This window comes from Phoca vitulina, unplaced genomic scaffold (genome assembly GCF_004348235.1).
Source record: "Phoca vitulina isolate PV1807 unplaced genomic scaffold, GSC_HSeal_1.0 scaffold59, whole genome shotgun sequence".
Taxonomy (NCBI): Eukaryota; Metazoa; Chordata; class Mammalia; order Carnivora; family Phocidae; genus Phoca; species Phoca vitulina.
In genome coordinates this window covers 7,657,037-7,676,801 of record NW_022589762.1, presented here as the reverse complement: position 1 = coordinate 7,676,801, position 19,765 = coordinate 7,657,037, and the positions used below count along the sequence as shown (strand labels likewise).

Genomic DNA, 19,765 nt, shown 5'->3' with positions numbered 1-19,765 from the left:
AACCCCAATTTTCTTGTATCCTGGATGGTTTGGGGGAGGGATGAAGGAAAATACAGGGCAGGGGGACTGAAGCCCGGCTCTGTCACCCTTCACAAGACGTCCCCTCAGAGGGTTCCCTCTCCAGCCATTTCCCCAGCCCCTCCCCCTGGCAAAGCTCACCTTCCAGAAGGTTCTGCAACAGGGTGAGTGGTAGGTCACTGGGCACTCTCTCCCACAGGGCCCGTGCTCCCAGCCTGTGCTCTGATTAGGAGGACTGACAGCTTTGTCCTCTGGCAACAGGCTTCTGTCCGTGTTTCTGAACTCTCTGAGGCAGGCCCTGCCTGGGGTGGTGTGCTCTTAGGAATCCAGAGGTGGGTCCTGGGCAGCAGTGACTAATCAGCTACAGAGATCTGCGTGGTACTTGTCTCTGTGTTCAGGGTACGGCCCTGGAACTAGGGGTTAGGAGACCTGGGCTAGTCCTCTGGCACTGACTAGCTGTGTGACTTGGGCAATCAGCTGACCTCTCTGAGTTCCATTTCTGGCCTATAAATTGGAGATGCTAATCTCGGTCCTGACACTACTAAGCTCTGTAAGATCTTCTTAAGGTTTAAACAGACAAAGGATGTGAAACTGGCTCATAAACTGACACGTACTGCTTGGATAAGGAATCATGTCTGTGCACAAGTGTGCGCTCTGTACATGGGTGTGGGTCCAGGGTTGCCTGTTTGTGCACAGGTCACGATGTGAGTGTGTCCTGCCAACTCAGAGTGAGAAGCAGGCCAAATGGAGCCATGGAGGCAGCTGAGTCAGGAGCCTTTGGATCTGGATCTACCCTCCTCTAGCTGTGTGATCTTGGGCTGGTCCCTGCCTCCTCTGGTCCCAAGGTCCCGTCCAGTAAAATGACAGTCGTGTGCTTCATGCTTCAGACACCCAGCCTTGCCCTCCAAGCCAGGCAGGGCTGGGCCCACGTGATTCCCCAGGGACCAGTGGGCCGTGGGGGAGAGAGCTGGGAAGAAATCATCGATAGGGTTAGGCTTGATGCAAAGGAAATGGGGAAGAAATGATGTAGGCCTCTGCAAGAGGAGGACCAAGGGCCAAGTGTGGACAAAGGAGAGCCCGAGTGGGCCGGAAGTGCTGGGGTCTTCTACATTCATCTGGTCCGCAGGCCCAGGAGCCCAGCAGGAAAGGCAGGGGAAAGACAGCTGGGGAGGCTGCAAGCGGGAACTCCCCTGGACCTGCGCCTCAAATGAGATTGCATGTCTTCTGGAACCGGCTGGAGGAACAAAGAAGAGCAAGTTTATTCTTTTCCAAACTCCTTTGCATCCTCGAAGCTCCATGTCTCCCAGTCCGCACTCTCCCTTCTTGGGCAGTGGCGGCCTCTAGGCCACAGCTGCAGGGTGGTATCCAGAAATATTCCAGGCCTGCTGCCGCCTCGCCTCTGCTCTCCACTCTCTTCCTACTTCCTACCTCCTAAGCCACCCCTTTGTACCCTTCTTTGCCCTCCACCATCTCCCTTGAGCCCCCATTTTTTTCACCTCCATCCCGCCTCCCTTCCCTCTCTTCCTCCCCCCCCCCCACCCCCACTCGCCACCCTCCTCTTCCCCTTCCCACTCTCTGCCCCCCCCACCAGTTCCTTACTGGGAGCACTGGCAGGTCTTCTTCTCACTGAGGAGTCTCTTGATCTGAGACATCCGCTCTGCCTGGCGCTGTCCAGGAAGAAGGAGGGGAGTCATGAGGGTCCCAGGCCTCCAGAAGGGAGGTGCCCTTTGGAGGGGGGAGTGGGGAGAGCTGGGAGAGGAGAAGCAGTCACTGTGGCTGAGGCCATCTGTCCCAGAATTAACTCTTTGCTCTTTCCAGTCTCTCCCTCTGCATGGGGCCTGGGACAGGGCCCAGTCGGCCATGAGGGAACGGGGTGGGCGGGCAAAGAGCCTGAGCAGAAGCAGCTCACATATACAGGATACCTTTGTTGCTCTACTGGCCCCAGGGGCTCGGATGCCCTGTGGGGAGTGAAAGGGGGGGTCTGGGACAGCTCACTCACCCTGCGGTGCCAGCACTTAACACAGCAGAAGATGCAGAGCCCAATGAAAAGCAGAGGGCCTAAGATCCCGCCCAGCACAATGGCCAAGAGCTTTGGCCAGGCCTTGGTGAACACTGGGGACAAAACTGCAAGCAAGAGAGAGAGATGTTTTAGCTCACTGCCCTCCGTCAGGGTGCCGGGCATTCTGGAGGGCCCCAGGAAGGCCTTGCTGGCCAGCTACACTTGGGGTTCAGCCTTGGGCCGGGAGAGCAGGGCAGGGTGCACAGGGCTCTCACAGGCCACCAGGGCTGAACGGGAAAGGCTGGGGCAGGGGCTTTAAGGTTTAGAGACTACAGGGCGCTCCGGGGAACTGGAAGCAGCAGTTTCAGGCTGTGCACAGGGCATGCGTGTGTGCATGTGTGAGTGTGTGTGTGTCCAGGTTCCGAAAGGAGCCAAGAGAGGCGGCTCTTGGTCAGACAGGCCCCATTCCTGGACTGTAGACCTCAAAGAGGTGGGAACTTGTGGGGTTACAGATAGGAACCACACCTCGCCTTACCTCATTCCCCATGTATGTCCAGGCAGCAGAGAATAACCCACCCCTCTCAGAGGAATTGGGAGGCTGGGACTCTGGGTGGTCTCCTCCAACCCGGGGAAGGTCCCACAGCTGAAGAGTGAGGGGCTTGGAGTTAGGCCGTGGAACCTGGATGCTCACTCACCCTCGACCTTGGAGGCCAGCAGGACTTTGTCCTTGTCACTCAGTAGACACTGCCATGCTCCCCCCTCAGGGTCCACCACCGATACCAGCTTCTGCTGCTTTGAGACCTTGGCAGCCCGCTCTTCCAGATTCAAGCTCAGAGTCAGCTCAGGGGAGGTGGGTCCCAGCACCTCGCAGGTCAAATTGTTATGAAACTTAGTCACTGCAGGGGGAGAAGAACGTGAGGCTGGGAGCCTGGATCTCTTAGCTCCTGGCACCTCCATGCTCTAAGGGGCTTCAGTAGAACAATCAAAATGCTTCACACAGATGATCCTCTTTGAGCCTCTCGGAGCACATTTTCAAGCAGTTACATAAAGAAAACACAACTTTTTTTTTTTTTTAATTTTTTTTATTGTTATGTTAATCCCCATACATTACATCATTAGTTTTAGATATAGTGTTCCATGATTCATTGTTTGTGCATAACACCCAGTGCTCCATGCAGAACGTGTCCTCCTCAATACCCATCACCAGGCTAACCCATCCTCCCAACCCCCTCCCCTCTAGAAGGAAAACACAACTTTTGAGGCCCAGGGTCTTGGACTTGAATCTTAGCCCCACTGCTTACTATCTGTGTGTCCCTGCAAGTTACTTGACAACCCAAGCCCCAGACATTAATTAAATACACAGTAAATTCACAGACACATGTAAAGCTCTTGAATGGGTCTGGCACGTTCGAAGAAGCATCAAGTATTAGCCATTATTATTTGTGGAGTTATGATGATGGGGGAGATAAGGAAATGAAGAGCTCAGTATGGAGCCTGATATTACCTTTATCGCTATCATACTAAGAGCAGATTTTGTTATCCTCATTAGGAGAAAGAGGCCCACAGAGGCAGGGGGCTTAGTCAGGGCCATAGAGGGTTGCGTGGAGGCAGAATTAGAGCCTGGTTCTCAGCTCACACCCTTTGGGGATTCTTTTTTTTTTTTTTAAGATTTTATTTATTTGACAGAGAGAGACACAGCGAGAGAGGGAACACAAGCAGGGGGAGTGGGAGAGGGAGAAGCAGGCTTCCTGCAGAGCAGGGAGCCCGATGTGGGGCTCGATCCCAGGACCCTGGGATCATGACCTGAGCTGAAGGCAGACGCTTAACGACTGAGCCACCCAGGCGCCCCCACCCTTTGGGGATTCTCAGCAGAGCCCACGCCAGGCTGGCTCATGGATGTCAAAGAAGGACAAGTGGATTCCAGTCTCAGTTCAAAACCAGCCCCAAACCAGAAGGCCCTGGATCATCTCCATCAGGAAATTAGGGCCAGGGCCGAGGCATCCCTTTTGGGGCCAATCCCACCTAAGAGCCCTGGACCACGCCCCTCTACCTCCCGCCCCTGCCCTCCCCTTCTCGGCCTACCTCCTCACCTCTCATCACCACGAGATTCACTTCCTGCTGCAATGTCCCCTTGTCAAGACTCAGGGTCAGGGTTCCAGAACCAGCATACCGAGACAAAGCCTGGGGCAGGATAAAGCTGAGCGGGAGAAAAGTCTTCATCTGGAGTTTGGGGTGGTGGACCTCTTTCACAGATAGCTTCTTGTTCTTCAAGGTGAAGGAGATCCAGAGCAGGGAGGAGGGAGGCCCCTCTGCCCGCCACCTCAGCTCCCCGCTCAGGTTTTCATCTTCGAAATTAAGTGGGAAGGAGAACTCCACCTGCTCCCCTTCTTTTGTATAGACTGTGTTAGAGACCTTCTGGAAAGCTGGAGGCGGGAAGAGAGAGAAGCTGGGTCAGGAGAAAGGAAGATGAGGGTGTATGGGGTAGGGTGGGCATGGGCTGGGGGCGGCAAGGAGATGGAAGGGGAGGGACCAGGTGAGTCCAAACCCTTAGGTTGCCACTTCAGGCCCTTAAATTCCCTCTCCGATCCTCTCTGGTCTCTCCACCCCAGCACGTTCCCAAGGCAGCGCCTCCTCCCCCTGGAAGGCCTCAGAGAACAGCCCAGCCCAGGAGGCCTCTCCCTCCCCAGGATCCCTGGAGCACAGAGGGCATTTGGCATGCACTACTTAGGTGCATAATTTATCAGCCTTCGTAAGATAAGAGCAAATGCCTGCCTCGGGCTTACTATGTGCCGTGCATTACACACATTCATTCTCGCGGTAACACTACAAGGTAGGTACTGTCACGGTGAGCCTCATCCCTGAAACCAAGGCAAGGAGAGATTCGGTAACCGGCCCAAGGTCTCGTGGTTAAGTCAGAGCCGGGATTTCCTTGGGACAGATTTCAGCTCCGGGGGACCGGCCCCAGCCGCCCTCTGTTGGCCTGCAGCGGACCCAGGAGCCAAGCAGTGAGAGCGGAGGGCGGGTCTGTCTGCCACTGAGGCAGAGGGGAGACTGCAGGGGGGAAGCACCCCTCTTACCCAGCACCAAGATGTTTATGTTGAACACCACTGTCTTCTGGTTCTGGGAGATGGTGCATGTCCAGGTACCGCTCTCCTGCGGCTCCAGCCCAGGCACTGAGAGGCTTTGGCCACTGCCCTTGCTTTTATTCCCTGGACCTTTCCATTGCACGGAGGGGTTACTACCAGAGGGGCCCTCCACGGTCAGGGTCAGCTGCTGCCCTTGCAGCAGGCGGATGTTGGGGCCGCCGCCACTGCCGGTGTCCCACTTGGCAGTCACTGTGGAGGAGCAGGCCACCCGTGTCACACACATGCTATCCCCAAGGGCAAGGAAGAAGCCAGGACACCAAGAGTGTCTCTCCATTACCCCCGCCAAGACCCAGCAACCCAACAACCCAGCCCGAGGCAGAGTTACCCTCTCTCCTCCTCCAGCCGCCTCCCCTCCTCTCTGCCTCTGTTGCTCTCCCTCCTTCCTCAGGCTCCTGCCCTTCTCTCCCCGCCCCCCGCCCCCCAGGTTTCTTCCCTTCCCACTGAGCAACCGGAGGCCTGAGGAGGGTTTGAGGAGACGTGGGGGCCCATCTGAGCCGTCTCGGGACTGTGGAGGGACCACAAGCTCAGGGCTGGGCTTTGGTGCATGAACGGGAGTCAGGGAGGAAGGCAGGTTGGTTGGAGGGATCCTCATCTACTCACAGTTGAACACCAGCAACTCCACCTCTTGCATCTTGCCTTCTACCTCACAGAAGTAAACCCCTGAGTCTGCTACTTCAAGATCCTTGATGATCAGAGGAAAGGATCCTTCGTCCCACAGGTTTTTTTTCGATTCGACGCGATGCTTCAGCTTGGAGACACCTGGGAGCAGAAACCATATGGAGGAGGTTGGGGTAGCCTGAAGGCATGGCATCCCTGGGGAGGGCAAAGCCCACAACTCTTCTGATCTCAGTCCCTAACTTCCTGCAGAATCTGCCCCGAGTCAGAAAACCCCAGACTGGTGAGGCGGTCCCATCACACTCACGTAATTGGCCAGGACAATATCTTGTTAATCCGAAATAAAATAATATCCTTATTTCAAGAGCACCAACTCCTACAGTGCCCAATCCTTGACACGCATCATCTCAAGTGATCTTCACAACAATTCCAGGAAGTAGGTACTGTTTGGCCTGTTTTGCCTACTATGTAGTTGCCCGCCTCGTACTTACGCATTGGTGGCAGGAACATAAACCAGTACGATTTCTTTGGAAGGTAATTTACAATATCTACCACAATTACAAATGCACATACAAAAATACCTGTCCACCAAGAAAGAACAGGTCAAGTAAATTATAGTTTGCCCCTTCAGTGGAATGCTGTACGAGAAGTAAGCTATCTACTGAATGGAAGAATAGCTAAGAAACATCATTAACTGAACAAAGCAAGATATTAGACAGGCTACCATTTGTCTACAAAGGAGGGAGAAATTTATCTATCTATATCTATCTCTCTGCAGATGCCGTGTATAGGAACACATATTTCTAGAAGTAAACAGAAGAACATGGTAACTTTGGTTGCCCCCGGGACAGGTGTGGGAGGGGGGCTTCTCACTACATACCCTTTCCTACCTTTTGGATTTGACTCCAGTAAGTGGCAGAGTCAGGATTAAAATCCAGGCCTATTAGGTATACTATGCAGTACTGTGTCTGGAAAGTTCCTCAGGCAGGGCCATGTGGCCTCCTCCAGTCTCCTCCCTTCATACCTAACAACCATCACCAGGAGAAAGTTCTTCTCTTTAGCTAATCACTTTCTGGGTGTGGCAGCAGCCCCAGAATTCCTGTAGAGGGAGGGTTTTAAAGGCTAATCTTACACAGCAAATGCACAATTTTTACTTAGAATACGTATTTGGAGGGATGAGGCGAAGGTGGCTGAGAGCAAAACCCCACCCTCAATCCCTTGGGCTCCACTTCCGTCCCCCTGAGCAGTCACGGACCCTCTCCCTGTTTTCGCCTGGGTGCGGGAGCCTGGGGGTCATGCCGGCCGAGCGTTCTCCCCCACCTCCTGCTGCCCCCACTGCCCAGGCTCATCCTCCGCGGGAGACCTTTCCAGATGAGCTGTAACCCTGGGCTCTCCCTCAGCACTGCCCCAGGGGCCCTGTACTTGACTCTGGGAGTCCCTGCCCTCTGGCTCTTTCCCTGGCTCTGCACTTTGCGTAGCTCCCCTGTGGCTCGGAAATCCTGTTGCATTCTTTTCACAACTTACCAAGCTTCTTAGACTAGTAGCTCCCTTGGGTTCTACCCCCCTATCTACCTTTTTGGTCCTCTCTGCCTTCGTGAGCACCATTTCCTTTTCTTCATCTTGGGCTCTTGTTCTGAAGACTGCATTTAAGTGTTACCCAGACTCTGTCTCATGTCCTCTTCCCCATTTCCACAGACATTCTAAATCCCAGGGCAACGCCTGTCAGCGCTGTGAATGACTCCCAAATTGATATTCCCGGACTCAACCTCTCTCAGTTCTGGGCCCACATTTCCAATGGCCCAAGGCATAACTTTATCTGAAAATCCTGCCATCCCCCAAAACTCACTTGGTTGAAAATGAAGTGGGTCACCCTTTCCCTAAAATAACTCTTCCTCCTTGCTTTCCTTTTCCTCCTGTCACTTGGGCAGGCTGTCACATACTTTGTAGAAGAGATCGCAAGGTGGTACAAAAGGTCTAAGAGTAGGGGTGAGTCTGGGATAAATTGTGGAGAAGACCCGTGTTGCACCAAGCCTTAAAAGAAGAATAGGCAGCGGGCCAGAATGAAGGGGGAGGAATGAGCACATCCAGGAAGTGGAAAGTCTCCAGGAAAGCAGTATAAGCAACCACCTCAAAGCAATGAGAAAACCACAAGGGTGTCTAGGTTTCCAGCTGGGAAGCTGTGGGAAGTGATGGCCAGGTGGTGAATGTACAGCAGAGGCTTCTGGGCCGGGTCCAATGGACTAGGGGTGACATGTACGAGGCATTGCTTTGGAAGTCAGTACCGAAGCCGGTGGAAGAGAAATCAAAGTAGGAGGGACCAGGAACAGAGAGAATTGCCCAGAAACTTCCTCTGTAATCCAGGTGGGGGAGTTCTGTGGTCGTGGCTAATGACGGTGCCATTCTCACAGGAACAAAGAAGATTGTTAAATAACAAAAATTCAACTGAGTGAATTGTAGGGATCTAATTGGCCTTATTAATGGATTCATGAATTGGGCAGCATCCTATCTAGCAAGTAAAGGGGAGCTCTGAGGGGCTACAGAGAAGGAAAGTGTTTGTTTGTTTTAAGGTATTTATTTATTTATTTATTTGAGAGAGAAAGAGAGGGAGAGCATGGAGGGGGGAGGGGCAGAGGGACAAGCAGACTCCCTGCTGAGTGCAGAGCTCAACATGGCTGGATCCCAGGACCCTGAGATCATGACCTGAGCTGAAGTCAGATGCTAAAGCTTAACTGACTGAGCCACTCAGGTACCCCAGAAAAGGAAAGGTTATTAAAGGTAGAGAGGAAGTGGAGAAAAGGAAATTATTAGCAAAGACTCCATTGTTTTAAGCATGATCACTCTCCTAAGGGAACGAGAAGGGGTCCATCAGTAAATTTCCTAGTGCTGACCAGGAAATTCCCATGTTGACTAGTTAAAGGTCACATTTCTGGGGGTTGAAACTGCAGTTAGTTTAGGTATTAAGTCTTGGTTTACTGACTTGGGGCCTTACCCTAAGTGACACCATTTTGGGCCTGTCACTTTCATTTTAATAAGATGAAACAGAAAAACATTTTCAAAGGGAGGAATGGTCATCCTGGGTGACTGATGGGAAACCAGGGATTGAAGTAGAGAAAAAAAAAAAATCCTGACTGTCTGGTTCAGAAACTGGGGGAGTCACGAGAGAGAAACTGCCCTCATCAGAGATCAGGAAGTTGAGAAGGCAAGCTGTTCTGGAGGAAAATCAAATCCTAAAACAGAACAAAAGCACTGACACAAAAGACGAGAATTTTTAGAAAGGAGCACATTGTTTCAACCTCACAGGCAATCAAAAAAATGCAAATTAAAACAATGATATATTTTTCAACTATCAAATTAGCAAAAAAAGAAAAACAAAGAAAGAAAGAGAAGTGTTAAATAATACTATTCAGTGCTGGCAAGGGTACTAGTGGAAAAGGCACGGTCAGCTAGACTTAGTGTAAATGGATGGGACCTTTCTGGAAGCAGTCTTGCAGCATATACTATCTATTATTAAAAGTTTATGTCCTTAATTTCATTTCTAGAATGTTATCCTTAATACAATAATTTAAAAATGCAAACCAAAATGTAGATACAAAAATAATAGTGTTGTTGGGCGCCTGGGTGGCTCAGTTGGTTAAGCAACTGCCTTCGGCTCAGGTCATGATCCTGGAGTCCCGGGATCGAATCCTACATCGGGCTCCCTGCTCAGCAGGGAGTCTGCTTCTCCCTCTGACCCTACCCCCTCTCGTGTTCTCTCTCTCATTCTCTCTCTCTCGCTCTCGCTCTCAAATAAATAAATAAAATCTTTTAAAAAAAAAATAATAGTGTTGTTAATAGGGTACAACATTAGACAAAAAGATAATGTCTGTATATTAGAGTACATTAATTTGATGGAATATTAGCTTGGCACCAAAATAACCCAAATAATTTTTTTTTCTTTCTTCCTATTTAACCCATCCCCCTACCCACCACCCCTCTGGTAGCCATCAGTTTGTTCTCTATAATTAAGAGTCTGTTTCTTGATTTGTCTCTCTTATTTTTTCCCCTTTGCTGGTTTGTTTTGCTCCCTAAATTCCACCTATGAGTGAATTCATGTGGTACTTGTCTTTCTCTAACTGATTTATTTTGCTTAACATTATGCTCTCTAGCTCCATACATGTTGTTGCAAATGGCCAGATTTCATTATTTTTTATGGCTGAATAATATTCCTCTGTGTGTGTGTGTGTGTGTGTGTGTGTGTGTGTATACACCACATCCTCTTTATTCATTCATCTATGGGTGGACACTTGGGCTGCTTCCATATCTTGGCTACTGTAAATAATGCTGCTGTATACATAGGGGTGTGGGTAAATACCTAGGAGAGCAATTCCTGGGCCATAGGGTAGTTCTATTTTTAATTTTTTGAGAAACCTCCATACTGTTTTCCCCAGTGTCTGCACCAGTTGCATTCCCACTAACAGTGCAAGAGGGTTCCTTTTCCTCCACATCCTCACCAACACTGGTTGTTTCTTGTGTTTTTGATGTTTGACTTAGCCATTCTGACAGGTATGAGGTGATAACACACTATAGTTTTGATTTGCATTGATTTGCATTTCCCTGATGATGAGTGATGTTGAGCATCTTTTCATATGCCTGTTGGCATATCTGTATGTCTTCTTCAGAGAAATGTCTGTTCGTGTCTTTTGTCCCTTTTTAGAAAGAATTATCTGTGTTTTGGGTGTTGAGTTGTATCAGTTCTTTATATATTTTGGATACTAACCCTTAATCGGATATGTCATTTGCAAAAATCTTCTCCCATTCCATAGGCTGCCTTTTAGTTTTGTTGATTGTTTCCTTCACTGTGCAGAAACTTTTTATTTTGTTGTAGTCCCAATGGTTTAATTTTGTTTTTATTTCTCTTGCCCCAGGAGACATTTTTGAAAGAATTTGCTACAGCTGATGTCAAAGAAGTTACTGCCTGTGCTCTCTTCTAGGGTTTTTATGGTTTCAGGTCTCACATTTAAGTCTTCAAGCCATTTTGAGTTTACTTTTGTGTATGGTGTAAGAAAGAGGTCCAGTGTCATTCTTCTGCATGTTGCTGTCCAGTTTACCAGCACCGTTTTTTGAAGAGACTGTCTTTTTCCCATTGGATATTCTTGCCTTCTTTATCAAAGATCAGTAGACCATATGTGAGTTTATTTCTGGGTTTTCTATTCTGTTCTATTGATCTATGTGTCTATTTTTATGCCAGTACCATACTGTTTTGATTACTAATGCTTTGTAATATAACTTGAAGTCTGGAATTGTGATGCCTCTGGCTTTGGTTTTCTTTTTCAAGGTTGCTTTGGCTATTCAAGGTCTTTCATGGTCCCATACAAATTTTAGGATTGTTTGTTCTAGTTCTGTGAAAACTGCTGTTGGTATTTTTTTTTTAAGATTTTTATTTCTTTTTTGACAGAGAGAGAGAGACAGCGAGAGAGGGAACACAAGCAGGGGGAGTGGGAGAAGAAGAAGCAGGCTTCCCGCTGAACAGGGAGCCCGATGTGGGGCTCAATCCCAGACCCTGGGATCATGCCCTGAGCCGAAGGCAGACGCTAAACGGCTGAGCCACCCAGGCGCCCCTGCTGTTGGTATTTGGATAAGGATTGCCTTAGATCTGCAGATTGCTTTGGGTAGTATAGACATTTTAACAATATTTGTTCTTCCCATCCGTGAGTATGGAATGTTCTTCCATTTCTTTGTGTCATCTGCAATTTCTTTATCAGTGCTTTATGTTTTTCAGAGTACAGGTCTTTCACCACTTTGGTTAGGTTTATTCCTAGGTATCTTATTATTTTGGGGGCAATTATATTAAAACAATTTTTAATGAAATGAAAAATATTCATAATAACACATTTTAAAAGTTGCATTAGAGTAGTCTTTACTTTTTAATTTTGAATTACAAAATTTATACAGACTCAGCACTTCCCTTTTCCTTTGCCTACCCTTCTAATATTACTATAAATAGTTTGGTGTGGATTCCTCCATACTTTTTTCTTTGCTCATGCAAACATATATTCACACACATTGAATTTTTAAATTAGAATGGGATTATTCTGGGGTGCCCGGGTGGCTCAGTTGGTTAAGCATCTGATTCTTGGTTTCAGCTCAAGTCATGATCACATGGGTCATGGGACTGAGCCCCACATTGGGCTCCACGCTCAACAGGGAGTCTGCTTGAAGATTCTCTCCCTCTGCCCCTTCCCCCCACTTTCTCTCTCTCTCAAATAAATAAATAAATCTTTAAAATGGGATTATAGGGGTGCCTGGGTGGCTCAGTCGTTAAGCGTCTGCCTTCGGCTCAGGTCGTGATCCCAGGGTCCTGGGATCGAGCCCCACATCAGCTCCCTGCTCGGCGGGAAGTCTGCTTCTCCCTCTCCCACTCCCCCTGCTTGTGTTCCCTCTCTCGCTGTGTCTCTCTCTGTCAAATAAATAAATAATCTTTGGGCGCCTGGGTGGCTCAGTTGGTTGGGCAACTGCCTTCGGCTCAGGTCATGATCCTGGAGTCCCGGGATCGAGTCCTGCATTGGGCTCCCTGCTCACTGGGGAGTCTGCTTCTCCCTCTGACCCTACCCCCTCTTGTGCTCTCTCTCTCGCTCTCAAATAAATAAAGTAAAATCTTAAAAAAAAAACAAATAATCTTTAAAAAAATGGGATTATATTAACATACACTTACTCTTTCCACTTAAAATATGCTAGACATCGTTCTAAGCATATACACATGGAGCCTTTTCATTTTTTTGGTTTTATTTTGAAATTATGAGAGCTAATCTTTTTATTCTCTTGATTTTTTAAATCAAAATTTTAATTTCAATATAACTATAAGAAATAATAGGGAAATCTTGAGTACCATTTACCTACGTCACCCCAATGGTAACAGCTTGCAAAATTGTAGAATATCACAACTGGGATATTGGCATTGACACAGTCAAGATACAGAACATTTCCAACACCACAAGGATGTTACCCTTTTCTAGCCGTATCTCCTTCCTTCCAGACCCTTCCCTCCCAGACCCCTCCCTCCCTTAACCTCTGGTAATCACTAATCTGTTCTCCATTTCTATAATCTGTCATTTCAAGAATGTTATATAAATAAAATTATACAGTATGTTACCTTTGGGGATTGACTTTTTTTTTCAGGTTGCTGTATATAGTTCATTCTTTTTACTGCTGAAAAGTATTCCATTGTATAGATATAGCCAGTCATCCACTGAAGGACATTTGGGTTGTTTCTACTTGTTGGCTTTTATGAGTAAATCTGCTATAAACAATTGTATACAAATTTCTGGGTCAACATAAATCTTCATTTCATTTCTCTGGGATAAATGCCTAGGAGTGCATTTGCTGGGTTGTTGCATGTTTAGTTTTTAAGAAACTGCCAAACTTTTTTTCCGGAATGGCTGTACCATTATATACTCCCACCAACAATGCCAGAGTAAACCAGTTTCTCTTCATCTTCACCAGCATTTAGTATTGTTATTATTTTTTTTATTTTGGCCATTCTGATAGGTGTGTAATGATATCTCATTGTGGTGCTGATTTGCATTTCCCTAATGACTAATGATGTTGAACATCTTTTCATGGGCTTTTTGCCATCTCTATATCCTCTGTGGTAAAATATCTGTTCATATCTTTTGCCCGTTTTCTAATTGGATTGGGGTTTTGTTTTTTGGGGGGGTTGGTATGGGGTTTTGAGAGTTGTTTACATATTCTAGGTACTAGTCCTTTGTTGGATAGGTAGTTTGCATGTATTTTCTTACTTTTTTTTTTTTAAGATTCTATTTATTTATTTGACAGAGAGAGACACAGTGAGAGAGGGAACACAAGCAGGGGGAGTGGGAGAGGGAGAAGCAGGCTTCCCGCCAAACAGGGAGCCCAACATGGGACTCGATCCCAGGACCCTGGGATCATGACCTGAGCTGAAGGCAGACGCTTAACGACTGAGCCGCCTAGGTGCCCTAAATTTTATTTTTATTTAAGTAATCTTTATACCCAATGTGGGGCTTGAACTGACGACCCTGAGATCAAGAATCACATGCTCTTCTGACTGAGCCAGCCAGGTGCCCCTTAAACATCTTTTTGTAACACATTTTTTTTAGAATAGTTTTAGATTTACAGAAATATTATGAAAATGGTAGAGTTTCCATATACTCTATACCAAATTTCTCCTCTTATTAACATCTTATATTAGTATTGAACATTTGTTATAAGTAATAAATCAATATTAACACATTGTTATTAACTAGTCCATACTTTACTCAGATTTCCTTAGTTTTTATCTAATGTCCCTTTTTCACCCCAAGATCCCATCTAGGAGACCATATTACATTCAGTTGTCATGTCTCCTTTGGGTCTCCTTGGCTGTGACAGTTTATCAGACTTTCCTTATTTTTGATGACTTTGACATTTTTGAGGAATACTGGTCAGTTATTTTGTAGAATGTCTCTCTACTGGGGGGGATTAGTCTAATGTTTTTCTCTCGATTAGACTGGGTTTATGGGTCTGAGGGGGGAAGATCACAGAGATAAAGTGCCATTTTCATTACGTATCAAGGGTACATACTATCCACATGACTTATGAGTGTTGTTGATTTTGATCACCTGGCTAAGTTAGTATTCTTCAGCTTTCTCCACTGTAAAGTTATTCTTACTCCCCTTTCCATACTGTACTCTTTGGAAATTAATAACTATGCACAACCCACACTTAAAGAGTGAGGAGTTACGCTCCACCTCCTTGAGAGGAGATTATCTACATAAATTATTTGGAATTCTTCTACATAGGAGATTTGTCTCTTTTCCCCATTTATTTATTCAATCAGTTATTATATCAGTATGGACTCATAGATATTTATTTTATACTTTGGGATGTAAACATTTTAAAATGTGTTTTAGAATCCATTTTATTTTACCTGTGGTAATTTTGAGTGTATCTCTTTGTACATTTTTAGTGATTACTGTAGGTACTATATTATATGTATATATAACCTGTCATAGTCTACTTTTGTTATCATTTTACCTTACCTGCTTTTACATTCTTTTAACCTCCCCATTTATTATTTTATTTTATTTTATTTTAAAGATTTATTTATTTATTTGAGAGAGAGAGAGAGAGAGAGCATAAGTAGGGGGACAGAGGGAGAGGGAGAAGCAGACCCCCCACCCAACAGGGAGCCTGACACAGGGTCCCATCCCAAGACCCTGAAACCACGACCTGAGCCAAAGGCAGATGCTACTGACTGAGCCACCCAGGTGCCCCTAATGTCCCCATTTATAATTAGTTGTCTTAAACATTTCCCCTACGTACATTTAGAAACACACAGATAATGTTTTCATTTTTGCTTTAACTGTCAAACATAATTTAGAAAACTCAAGAGGAAAAGGAAAGCCTAATATATTTATCCATATATTTGTTTACTTTGTTCTTTCCTCCTGATATTCTCAGATTCCTTCTTCATTATTTCCTTTCTGTTTAAGGAACTTCCTTGAGCCATTCTTTTGGGGTAGGTCTGCTGGCAACAAATTCTTAGTTTTCTTTCATCTGAAAGTGTCTTGACTTCTTCATTCCCAAGGGTATTTTCTCTGGGTATAGAATTCTGGGTTTACTATTCTCTTCTTTTAGTATTTGAATAATATCATGTCACTTTCTTCAGACTTGCATGGTTTCTGATGAGAAATCTGCTGTCATTTAAAATGTTACCCTGTGGGTAAGATAGTCAATTTTCTCTAGTTGTTTTGAGGATTTTTTCCTTTAGTTCTTTAGTTCTCAGAAATTTAACTATGATAGGTCTTGATATGGATTTCCTTAGGTTTATCCTGCTTAAGGTTTGCTCAGCTTCTTGAATCTATAAACTAATATCTTACCAAATCTGGGACATTTTCAGGCATTATTTTTTCAAGTATTTTTTCAGCCCCATTTTTTCCCCTCTCCTTCTGGGACTCCTTTGATACAGATATTAGATCTTTTGTTATAGTCCCACAGGTCCCAAGGCTTTGTTCATTTTTTCCCAGTTGATTGTCTCTCTGTTGTTCAGATTGCATAATTTCTATTATTCTATTTTGCAATTCACTGGTTCTTTCCTCTGTCCTTTTCATTTTGATGTTGAGTCCACCCACTGATCTTTGTACTTTGGTTATTATATTTTTCAGTTCTAAAATTTCCATGTGTTTTTTTTTTAACTATATCTTTTACTCTTTTGCTGAGTTTTTTCCATTTTGTTCATTTGTTTCAAGTATGTTTGTAATTGCTTGCTGAAGGATTTTTTACTGTGGCTTCTTTAAAATCTTTGTCACACAATTCTTTTTTTTTTTTTTTAAGATTTTATTTATTTATTTGACAGAGAGAGAGACACAGCGAGAGAGGGAACACAAGCAGGCAGAGGGAGAGGGAGAAGCAGGCTCCCCGCTGAGCAGGGAGCCTGATGTGGGGCTTGATCCCAAGACCTGGAGATCATGACCTGAGCAGAAGGCAGACGCTCAACGAATGAGCCACCCAGGTGCTCCTGTCACATAATTCTAACATCTCTTTCATCTCAGTGTGGGCATGCACTGATTCTTTTTTTCATCCAGCTTGAGATCTTCCTGGTTTTGGGTATCATGAATGATTTTTTAAAAATAGCTTTATTTTTTTTAAGTTTATTTTTTTAGTAATCTCTACACCCAATGCAGGACTTGAATCCATGGTCCTGAGATCAAGAGTCACATGCTCCTCTGACTGAGCCAGCCAGGTGCCCTTCATGAATGTTTTTTTATTGGAACCTGGACATTTGAATGTTATGTAATGAGATTTTGGATCTTATTTAAGCCTTCTATTTTAACTGGCTTTCTTTGACATCACTCTGACAAGGGAAGAGAGTGGCACCATCTTACTACTGCCAGGTAGGGATAGAAATCTAGGTTCCCCTCTCATTCTCCATTGCTGCTAGAAGGGGATGCTCCTTATAACTGGACAGGGGTAAAAGTTCCAGGTCCTCACATGGTCTCCATAAACCCTATGGTGGCAGCTTTGTTATTGCAGAGTGATGATGAAAGTCTTGACTCTCCACTAGACCTCCTCTGACAACCACTCAGCAAGGAGGGGTGCCTCATGAATGCTGGGTGGGGGTAGAAATCCAGGCTTCTTATATGATCTTTACAGACAATACAGGGGGTTGAGAACCCTTGCCACTGGCTGATGGGAATCAATGGCCCAGGTTTCTACTGGGGCCGGTGGGGGTATTGGGGTACCTCATTACAACCTCAGGAGGGTGGAAGTTTAGGCTCCCCACTCAGCCTTTTCTGGCATGAGAAGGAGCCACTGTTTTTCTTCTGGTATCTGACAGGAGTAGGGCAGTTATTATCTAAAAGTATTTTGTCTTTCTAGGTTGCTCCTTTCCTGGTCCTTTGGCTAGAGAGAGCAGGCTTTTTGTTGAGCCTTATTTTTGTCTATGTCCATTGAGATTTCCAAGTTGCTGACTTCTTTAGCTCCAAGACTGGGATACACAAGGCAAAAGAAAACTCACCACTATGTTGTTCCTCAGACCCTGGGGTCTCTACCACTCTGCACCTTTCAGAGTCTTCTTATGTTAGTTCTATATGTAATGTCCAGGGTTTTCTGTTGTACTTAATGTGCTTAGCAAAAAGTATGTTACTATGGATTGAATTGTGTGTCCCACCCCCAAATGCATATGTTGTAGCTCAACACTCAATGTGATGGTATTTGGAAGTGGGGTCTTTGAAAGATAATTAGATTTAGATTTAGATGAGGTCACGAGGTCCTCATGATGGAATTTGTGCCCTTATAAGAAGAGACACCAGAGAGCTTGCTTCTTCTCTGTCTCTGCCATGTGAGGACACAGCAAGAAGACACTACCCTGGAGAGAAGAGAGTTCTCTCCAGAACCCAACGGTGTTGATACCCTAATCTTGAACTTCTCGCCTACAGTATTGTGAAAACATAAATTTCCATTGTTTGAGCCACCTAGTTTATGGTATTTTGTTATGGCAGCCCAAGCTGACTAATATGTATGTCTACTCCGTTTTCCTGAAAGCCCTCATTTTTTTTATTACCTGAGAAATTTTTTATCCTTGTACCATAGTTCAATTCTTTCTTCACTAACGGATATTGAGGTTGAATTTTATTCTTGTATAGTATAAGCAATGCTTACAACATCCTTGCACAGATATCATGAAATATTCACAATTTTATTTCTGTCAAGTAAATTTTCCAGAGTAGCTATTACTACATAAAAGAGTTATAATTTTGTTTTTGTTAAACTTTGGCAGATTACTTTTATTTTGTTATTTTTTTAAGATTTTATTTATTTATTTGACAGAGAGAGACAGCAAGAGAGGGAACACAAGCAGGGGGAGTGGGAGAGGAAGAAGCAGACTCCCTGCTGAGCAGGGAGCCCGATGTGGGGCTCGATCCCAGGACCCTGGGATCATGACCTGAGCCGAAGGCAGATGCTTAATGACTGAGCCACCCAGGCGCCCCTGGCAGATTACTTTTAAAAATTAGTCTAATAATTAATTGTCTCAACATGATAAAATGTAATGAGGGAGTAAGATAAAAGGTAATACAGCATGATATCATCTATGTAAAAATATATACAGTATATTTTCCACACTAAACAAAGCCTGGAAGGAAATAAATCAAAATGTTAACAGAGGATAGCTCTGAATGGTGGAAGTATGCATGCATTTGATTTTCTTCCTTATTCATTTTTGCATTTGCCAAATATTCTGTAATGAGTATGTAATACTTTTTAAATCTGGAGAAAAAACAGTAACACCAATAAAATCTGCATAAAGGAAGTAATGTATTGGAAGGTGCAACTTAATATATAGTCAAATCTTATAGCAGATGCCATTGGAGAAAAATTTGTATAACAGAAAGATATCTAAAGATGAAGCTGAACTGGCCCACCAATTTCACTTCTAGGAATTTATCTTACAAAGATATTTGCATATATGTCCAGAGATACACAGTTTGATTCACCGTTTGTGGTAGCAATAAATTGAAAACAGCCTAAGTGTGCGACAATATGGGTTAGTCAAATAAAACATGGTATAATTATGAAAAAGAACTATGTAGTCACTGAAAAGAAATGAGGTAGAAATATAGACAGATATAGATATATAAACACACACATATGAATATCTGTCTAATTTATTTATTTATTTATTTTTAAGATTTTATTTATTTATTTGAGAGAGAGAATGAGACAGAGAGAGAGAACATGAGAGGGGGGAGGATCAGAGGGAGAAGCAGACTCCCTGCTGAGCAGGGAGTCCGATGCGGGACTCGATCCCGAGACTCCAGGATCATGACCTGAGCCGAAGGCAGTCGCTTAACCAACTGAGCCACCCAGGCACCCCGATATCTGTCTAATTTAAAAGAAAGAAAGCAAGGTTAGAACCACTATCTGAATGTCTCTTTTGTTTTCCACTGTATTATATCTCAGCGCCTAATGTAGAACATTACCTGGCACTTGTAAGCGCTCAATATATACATATACATATGTACATACATATACATGATGAATTTATTATTTTATGTAAGAAAAGAGGGGACTGTATACATATATGCAGAGATCATCTCTTGAAGGAAACACAAAAACTGGTTAAAAGTTGCCTCTGGGGAAGGTAACTGAGAAACGGGATCAACAGTACAGGAAGATTTATTATCATTTATTAAAAATGAGACAATAGGCCCAAAATAGAGTCACTTATGCCAATCCCCACATCTGCAAACCAAGACTCTCCTAGGAATGTAATCTTTAACCAGACAGTCTGGAATTACCTGGTCATCACTAGTGAGGAAGTCTGCTTGATATACACTTTTTGTCCCCCTTAGGAAGGTGACCTTGCCTGAAATGAGCACTCTTTGCTAATAAACTTTCCTGCCCCCTCTTTGCCTTTAAAACCTTTCATTTTCTACAGCTCCTTGGAACCCCCTTCTATTTGCTGGATAGGATGCTGCCCAATTCATGAATC

At 45.0% G+C, this 19,765-nt stretch overlaps 1 protein-coding gene across 1 annotated transcript in view; it reads right to left on the bottom strand.

Annotated features, from left to right (window-relative positions):
• Positions 1-1,123: 1,123 nt before the first annotated feature.
• Positions 1,124-19,765, bottom strand: part of CD4 (CD4 molecule) — a 37,581-nt gene continuing 18,939 nt past the window's right edge. Inside the window, exons 4-10 of the mRNA XM_032391032.1 lie at positions 5,764-5,922; positions 5,095-5,352; positions 4,108-4,440; positions 2,713-2,913; positions 2,018-2,142; positions 1,618-1,685; positions 1,124-1,252 (exon numbers count right to left, since the gene is read on the bottom strand). Of these exons, the coding sequence (XP_032246923.1) occupies positions 1,222-1,252; positions 1,618-1,685; positions 2,018-2,142; positions 2,713-2,913; positions 4,108-4,440; positions 5,095-5,352; positions 5,764-5,922 (1,175 nt within the window). The 3' untranslated portion in view covers positions 1,124-1,221. The remainder of the gene's footprint in view (positions 1,253-1,617; positions 1,686-2,017; positions 2,143-2,712; positions 2,914-4,107; positions 4,441-5,094; positions 5,353-5,763; positions 5,923-19,765) is intronic.